The sequence below is a fragment of the Pteropus alecto genome, unplaced genomic scaffold (assembly GCF_000325575.1).
Source record: "Pteropus alecto unplaced genomic scaffold, ASM32557v1 scaffold22, whole genome shotgun sequence".
NCBI lineage: Eukaryota > Metazoa > Chordata > Mammalia > Chiroptera > Pteropodidae > Pteropus > Pteropus alecto.
In genome coordinates, this window is record NW_006434839.1 from 1,033,906 (window position 1) to 1,042,377 (window position 8,472).

General features: G+C 44.5%; 1 protein-coding gene across 1 annotated transcript in view; it reads right to left on the reverse strand.

Annotated features, from left to right (window-relative positions):
• Positions 1-446: 446 nt before the first annotated feature.
• The window catches only part of LOC107195561 (putative inactive serine protease 58), a 21,411-nt gene continuing 13,385 nt past the window's right edge, over positions 447-8,472 (reverse strand). The window contains exons 5-6 of the mRNA XM_015588286.1: positions 3,975-4,028; positions 447-622 (exon numbers count right to left, since the gene is read on the reverse strand). Coding sequence (XP_015443772.1) covers positions 447-622; positions 3,975-4,028 — 230 coding nt within the window. The remainder of the gene's footprint in view (positions 623-3,974; positions 4,029-8,472) is intronic.

Consider the following 8,472-nt stretch of genomic DNA (forward strand, 5'->3'; position numbering starts at 1 on the left):
TCAGGAGGAGGCCTCGGTCTTCTGGTGAGCCCATGCCCCTGGGTTGGGACTTTCAGCTTCCCCGCACCTTTGGTGGGACAGCAAAGGCAGAGGGGTTGGGGTTGGGTGTTTCCTTTCCCCAGACTGGTTAGACTCTGATAAAATCCGAGGTATTTAGGCTCTGATAAAATAGTCTCCCTTGAAGGCAGGCTGGTTTTGTTTGTTTGTTTGTTTGTTTGTTTGTTTGTTTTTTAAGGAGCAGAATGTTCTGACCATATTTCAGAATGATTATTTTTTCCCCTTCTCCTACTGGAAGCACAAGGGGATGTCTCTGATTTCTCTGATCTTCATTCTGAGATCTTGGTGAAGATCCTGGAGGTAAAATTCACAAATCTGTGGGGGCCCTCCTGAGACTCCCTGGAGTTTTTAACCTTCGAGTTTGTCCACACTGAGCCTCCAGCAATTTGTCAAGTACTCCTTAAGTTTTCCTTCCCTTGTCCTGGCTCCAGTGTGATGGGGACAAAAATGGATGTGATCGGGATCTCCAAGGCGGAGAGATGACCAAGGAAGAAGTACCTGGGGGACTGCAGACGTTTGTCAACACAGACCATCACGATGATGACCGTGTTCCCCATTAATGTCACTGAGTAGAACAGGAAGCACATACAGAGTAATTCTTAGAGGCCATGGAAGCCTTAGAGATAATATTCAGTGGCACTAGAGTGACTCCCCAACATTTAGTTTTGAGCACTTGTTCCTTGTAAAATCTGGAGAGCAAAAGAGAGATAACACTGTGTCTGATCTCGAAAGGAGTAGGAAACAGTTCCAAACAGAGGAAGAATATTCCCCTCCTGTTCACAGGCTCCTGACATGGTCAGGAGCTAATTTTTTTTCTTTTTTTTTAAGAATATATACAATATATGAAGAAAATTGAATCTGGCCAAGAAGGCGAGACTGGTCACCAATGCCATCCCATAGGAAAGACAGTCCCTTGCCTAGTGCACACCACCTTCGCCTCTCAACCCGTAGGTCACCCTGCCTGCCACCTGCTGTGAACAGCCACCCAATCTGCTGCCATGACTATAGTGCACTTCTTTCTACCTCTACATCCTTCACACCTGGAATGCCCTAAACTACCTGGCCCACCAAGTATACTCTGTCTTGTGAGTCCTGCTCCAGTATCATATCCTATAGGAAAGGTTTCCTCCCCAATCCTACCCAGAGCTGGCTATGTATTTGCTTTATATCTTCATGACCCAGAGACCATTTGCAGGATATTCATTTTTAAGCTTTTTCTTTACCTCTGTCCTTATTGGTATCACTGGTGGGAGTGGGTGAGGGGAGCTCTTTGAGGATTTTCTATAAGATCTGAGGGCAAGGATGGAGTCTTTCTCAGTCTACTGCTCAGGTGGTTCCCTGAGTGAATTACTACTTTCTTCCTCCTTATTCTTGGGAGGAAAGGTCTGCCTTATTTTCTCCCAGTGAATGTGCCTTCTCAGCGGAGGCAGACTAGCCAGGACCTGGGCTTACTTCATCAGGACCACTCTCCCCCAGACTCTAATACTAATAATCAGAGGAGGAGGATCTAGAGGAGGGGGTGGGAGGAGCTTCTACACTCCACCTCCACCTGTCCCACATCGACCTCATGCTGGGACTGGCGGGCAAGAGGCTAGAGGTACGGTTTCAATATCCCCTGACCTCACAGGAGCTCAGAATCCTAGATCCAGCAGGGAATCTAAGCCACCACATGTAAACTCTGGGTCCAGACCAAGCCCCACATGCAAGCGGCCATGGTCTCAGACTAACAGAAAATGAAGTGTGTCCCTCCAGAGCCAATGTTCCTTCTACAACCAGGCTCTTTTTTTTTTTCTATATGAAAAACTTAACATTTTATGCTAGCTGTCACTAATATAAAACAGACCCAAGGACCCAAGTCTTTTAGGATTTCTGGGCTCAGCACTCATTACTTCGGATCTTCGCTCAGATGCCCAAGCTCAGGGAGCCTTTCCTCACCATCCTCTCTAGAAGAATACATACCGCCCTCTACTCTCTGTCACCTCTCCAGGACCTCTTTATCTTCTCTGCGCTCCTTACCTAAAAATTCCTGTTTACTTTTTGTTTATTTTCTGTCTCCCATTTTACAATGTAAGCTCCATGAAAGCAAAAACTTTGTCATGCTTGTTTACCTTTTCTGATACTTGATGAATATTTTTGAATAAGTGAATTAATGAATCTATCAATTAAGGAATGCATCTATGAACAAAACTTATCTAGTCCTGGCTATGGCCAATTTTGAAGCAAACTCTCCTTTCTCTCCCTTTGGTCTTTACTGAAACACTGCCCTGTCAACATGCCGTCTTCTCTCTGGAGATCCCGCATGAAGTGGCAACTGGGTAACAAAGATCAAAGATAGATTTGGGAGAACTCAGTAGTCCGCCTCTCATAATTTCTGTTTAGCCAAGACCAAATAACAAAAAAACGAGAGGAGGAACCTGGCAAGAGCAAGGGGCTGTTCTGTCCAGCAGTGAGTCAGGGAAAAGCTAAATCCACTCTCTGCTGTGCAGAGGAAATTTGGAGATGAGCCCATGTGCCCTGCTGCTCCCCCAGCCTACCCTTCAGCCTCCAGGTGTGCTTGTTCTTCTAGACAGCAGCCAGGCCCAGAATTTCTCCTCCTGACGCTCTCCTACTCGGTCCTTCACAGAGGGGAACTAGTGGAAGACATTCACCTCTAGAGACAAAGACTGAACTGGAAAGCTCTCCATGACAGCTCAGGCTACCTCATGCCTGACTAGGCATGCTCTTTGGGCCAGAGTAAACTGTTGCTGTCTCTACTGTCAGCAAAAGAGAAAACTGTCTTCACACTAGTACTTAGGGAAAAGTTTAGTAATAATAATGCAGTGGGAAGCCCAGTTGTCTCCCTCTGATTTTCTCCCTCCTCCTTTTCCTCCCAAGGTGTCCCCAAGGAGAACTATATGCTGAGGAACTAAATTTGCCCAAGTTCAGAGAAACTCTAGGGATATAGTCAAGGGAAAGCCAAAGAGAATTTCAGCCCTTCTCTCTTGAGGTTAATCAAATTGTAGAATGCTTAAAACTTTTTTTTAATGGGAAAACTTGAAATCTCCCTCATCAGAGTTTCTCAGCCTCCAGGCTGCCTTGCTCCCAAGCTCCAAGTCCTGGTTACCACAAAACAGTTTGAACCAGCCCCCTGTCTTCTTCTGTGCATCTACCTCATTCCATTTAGCCCTACAGAGCCTAAGATATCCCCAAGAAGAAGACCTCGCAAACAATTACACGATATACATTAAAAACCAACCGTCTGGGGCTGAGCAAATAACATAAAAAAAAATGGCAGAGTAGGCAGTAGTTTCACAGAAATGTTAGAAAACCAGCAGAAGCTTTCAGAACTACTTTGTCAGAACTCTGGAACTCTCATTCGAAGAATTATAGCAACTAAGGAAACACTGATTCAAGAAAAAAGCAACTTAAAAATGTTAGGAAAGTTTTGTGATGTTTTTACGTACCCTTGCCTGCTCTCTTCAGCTCAGTAACAGTCTTGAGAACTGCAATGTGCATTCCCAGTTCCTGGTTCTAGAGGCAGCAGAGCAAATGCTATTTACAAAGGATTGCCCATGTCTGTTTTACCTGTCTGAGGCTATGGAAGGATTGACACGGGGTGCTTGTCTTTGATTCACCTAACGTGGGACTCACTTGAGGTGGAAAGAGGTGGGCGTTGCTCAAGCAAATTTTTGCTTACCAAAAACCTACAGCCATCTGGGGCAAAAGATTATTATTGAAATATACAATAGACAATCTAAAGCCTCAGAGGGAAAGTTTCTTTTGGAATTTAAAGGTGACTTAAAGGCATCTGCAGAAGACTATACTTTCAGGGATTGTTTTATAGTGTGTCATAAAAGCATCTGCATATACTGGGGGGTTTAGAAAACCACACATGTGCACAAGATGCATGCTCAGAAAAAACCTGAGAAGACACTAACCTTTCGCTTTAAGTAGGATAAACTCATAGAGATCCACACCAAGGCACAGTATAGCTAGTCAAAAGACAAAGAGAGAATCCCGAAATCAGTAAGAGAGAAGCTCTTTGTCACTTAGGAATCCTCACAAGATTAACAGCCAGAGTTCTGGTCAAGATGGCAGAGTGGGAAAACGCTGTGCTCACCTCCTCTCACGACCATGTCAAAATGACAACTAAACTACAGAACAGCCATCATTGGGAATCCCCTAAAGTCTAGCTGAACAGAAGTCCTACATCTGGGGACACACAGAAAAGGTCACCTAGAGACTGGAAGGGAGACAGAGACATGAAACGGGTTGTTCCCACTCCTGCATATGGCGGTTGAGAATTGAGAGAAATATCTCCACTGCAGAGGTTCCCCTAGAGGAGTGAGAGGTCCCGGCCCCACACTAGGCTCCCCAGCCCGGGGTTCCAGTGCCAGGAAGAGATGTCCCCACAATTTCTGACTGTGAAAACCAGTGAAGACTGTGGCTGAGTGAGACGAAGGGCCTCTGGAGTAACAGACATTCCTCTTAAAGGGCCCACGCACATACTTACCTGCTGACGGACTCGCTCGTTCTGGGCTCCAGTGCTGCGGTCACAGCTCGAAAGGCACCAGAGACACACAGGAAGGAACTGAGTTGTCTGGCTGCAGGGCGAGAGCTGGAGGGGCCACTTTCTCCTAGACAAAAGTGCTGGCAGAGGGCATTGTTCCTTTGTTGAGCCCTCCCCTGTCCAGCTTGCAGACCCAGGTGGCCGCCATATCTGAGCGTCCAGCATTGTAGCTAACACACGGGTCGCCCCACCCTAATGATTCCCTGAGACCCCGCCCCTCCCAACCTGCGGCCCGCCCAAACCACTTCCAGTGGATTTTCCATACAAATGTCTTGGCTCATGCTGCAGACTTTCCTAAAATCTCTCAAAGGGTCATGAAACCTAAACAAGCAGCATCTGGCCTTGGCATGCCCCATACCTGTTGCTAAGAATCCCCAAGCCTGGCACTAGCAGTATCCAGCCTCAGTTTGCAGCTTGGACTCTCAACCAGCATGGGTAGCAGCCATCTACGGATTGTTTGGTGGCTCATGCCAGGTGGCCCCAGGCAGGGCACAGGCTGCTGCTGAACTTGGCCTGTGGCAGGGCACCTCCCAGGAGGCTCCAGCTCGTTCCGAGCCACAGCACCACCCAAGGTCACATGTGAGGACAACACACCCAAAGGGCAGACAGAGTAGGCAGTAGAACCCTGCTAAAGCAAATCCTGTGCTGTAGGGCCAACCCCTGCACAACATCTCCTCCACTGGTCACGGCCAGTCATCACAACCAATCACCACAAGGGTCAATCCCTCCCATTGAAGAGCAAACAGCAACCAAGGCTCAACTACAACAAGTGGGCACACACGACCCATTAAAGGGACATACCAGGAGCACCTGGCTCAAGTGACCAGGGAAGACTGTGCCACTGAGACCGACAGCACAGCTACTACATATAAAACAAATTTAAACCCCAAATTCAATAATTTTCCAAATTTATATTATTTGTCAGTCTAGGCTAAGAATTGAACCATCATCTACTGAATATCAATCCCCATCGTATTTCCAAAGAAGGGGAAGAAAAGGTGTGATGTCAGAAGTATGTAAAAAATGGGCAAGTGTGTGTAATAAACGTGAGATTAGAATGGTCTAAACAGGGAACCAAAAGAAATGAAGACCCATAGTCAGATTTCCAAATGAACTCTCCAGGAAGCAAAATATGGAACATATACACATGAGTTTAAAAGAGATCTTTGAAATAATCTATAAATAAAGTTATAGACCCAAGAAAGGTGATCCCTCTCTTCTTGAGCTGAAGATCAGACATGATTGAATCAGAAGGTTGAAGACAAGATGAGAACCAGAGTTCAGAGAAGAGCCATCCATCATACCAAACAGAGCAAACTACCTGTTCCCATTACTGTTATGCTCTCCATTTGCCACACTGAAATCTGTTGGCCCATTCCAGGGTTCCATTTCAATGCAATGGACTTAAGCTAAAGAGAAGGAAGAGCCCAGAACATTATCCTGAACCCATGTAAAGAAAAAAGGAACCAAAAAGGGGATGCGACGTTGTTTGGTGGACCTGTGGGGAGAGGCATGGTCATGATGGTGAGACAAGATGGAACGCAGGGTACCTGCAGTCCGTGGTGGACCAAGTTAAAGTGGGGGCTAGGAAAGAAAAGCCTTTGGAACCAATCACCTACAGGATCAGAGTTCAGGAGTGTGAAAAGTACTCACACTCTTGAAAAATTAGGAGTGTGATAAACAGCTCAGTCTCAGATAGGTAGATAGACAGGTAAATGACAGACAGAGAGACAGACAGACAGACAGACAGACAGGTTTACCCTTTTCTTTTTATACTGGGGAGTGAGGTGAAATGGAGAGAATGTACTCCATACCAGAAAATTCAAGTCCAGAAGATACGAAGTTAAAATGCCCAGTAAGTAAAGAATTGGTAGCACAGCAATTAAGCCTGATTCAATATAGAACAACTGCGGTATAATAGAGACTGATCTATAAGTATGAGGACAGACATGGAGTGTACGTGGGTTGTTAGGAAGATCTTCCCAGTGAAAAATTCAGGTTGCAACTAACTCAGTTGGCTAAGGAGAGTAAGGACAGTAAGTAAGGATGGACAGTATCTCTAACAACTTTTAGTGGGAATTTAGTAGGCAACGAAAGGATGAAACAGGTAGAAACTGTTAAAAGTACTAACCACTACCAATTCCTGACCCCTCCTATGTACACTGAGCATTTTCTATATTATCTCTGATCCCTATCATAGTCTTAAAAGGAAGAATGGTTTTTGTTTTCTGAAGCTTTGTAAAAGTAGGTGATTTATATCAATTAGATAGCAATCTGAACAAAAGAATCCCAATATTTCATAGCACAGGACAAATCAAATAATGTTCTACATTCAGATACTGAAATTTCTTGAATGCTCAATATTTCATATGAAAATGGACAAGCTTTTTTTTAAAAAAAAAAATCAGTTTATTCTATCACGGATTAATGAAAAATAATATGCGGAGCGACCGACAAGTGTCTTTTGGGTGGGCTTATAGATGAAAGTGCGTTCATTATAGGAAGTACACCCAGGGGCACATATGAAAACTCCGTGCAAAATCCTCATGAATTCCGCCATTCTGTTTCCCTTTTAAAAAGTACACATGATCCTCAGCAAATAAAAAAAGCAGTAAACTGGAAGGAAAACGTATTGGAAAAAACCTATCCTACCATTTATGGAATCTTAGATATCTGTAACACACATTACAGTTATAGTTCAAAAGATAGAAATCCTCATTCCAAAAATCACATCGACCTTTGGGTAGCCTAAGCAAATCTAAGCAAAGTTTGATTTCTATAGATCTTTTAAGTAGCTAATGAAAACATTAACTACAGCCACCCGTAGATACACACATGTGTGCATACACGCACACACGCGCACACACACACGCTCACTCACCCAGGAGACAGTTGGTCTTTAGAACTAATCAGTTTTAGTTCTAAAGACTAATCATCTAATCAGTTTTCAGCAAATCCCTGTTCAACTACGTGGCATGTGGTTTATATCATGCCCCAATAGACTCCCAGTAATTACTGTCCCTCACATCCACTTGTCTATTTTGTTCTTAGGGTAAAGCAAAGAATGTTTTAAGAGAAGTATCTGAGTTGGTAGAATCTAAAAATCTTCCTGGGTGAACTCCACTTCTTGAGACCACCATTCACATTTTCAATGTTATAAACACTTATTCAAGAGTTGGGAATAAGCAGAGAAGCAATTAAAGAAACTAGAGCCATGCCAACACCCAGGAGCCATCAGTGATCTCATTTGAAACTCCAAACCAAGCCTAGACCTTAGGAAAGACTGGGACTGAGATACGTAACACGGTTGCCATAGATCAGTTGGATGTAAGGGTGTCAAAGGAGCGCTCTATCTGCTTATTTGTAGAAATAATGTTCTTGATCCATGGAGTGTAGCTGTAGAGGTCAGTGAAGACAGCAGTGTGTCCTGTCAGAACACATCCAGTTGCCCAAGACATAATCCCTCGTATTTCGTTGCCACATATGGCTGGTACGGCTGTGACCACCTGCCAGACAGAGGAGAGAGATCGGAACTTCCCCTCCCACCTGACAATTCCTCAGCATCTGAACAAAAATGAAAGCCATTATATTTGCCATGCAAAGGAGCCCAGGATATAAGAAAATAGTGTGAAAGCTTCTTTCCACTGCAGTATTACCCCTACCTCCCAGTAATAGCTAGACAGAGATTTCAAAGCAATAGCTGGAAGACAGTTTTACACTTCCCCCCAAAATCTATTTCTCTCATCTCTAACACAAGGTGTAAGAGAGAGTGTCATCATTCTTCAGCCCCTTACTCTCTGGGCTCCTAGCCTGACTTCACATTCCAGACCCTCAACTAAGGATAAGAGATAAAGACACAAAGAAAA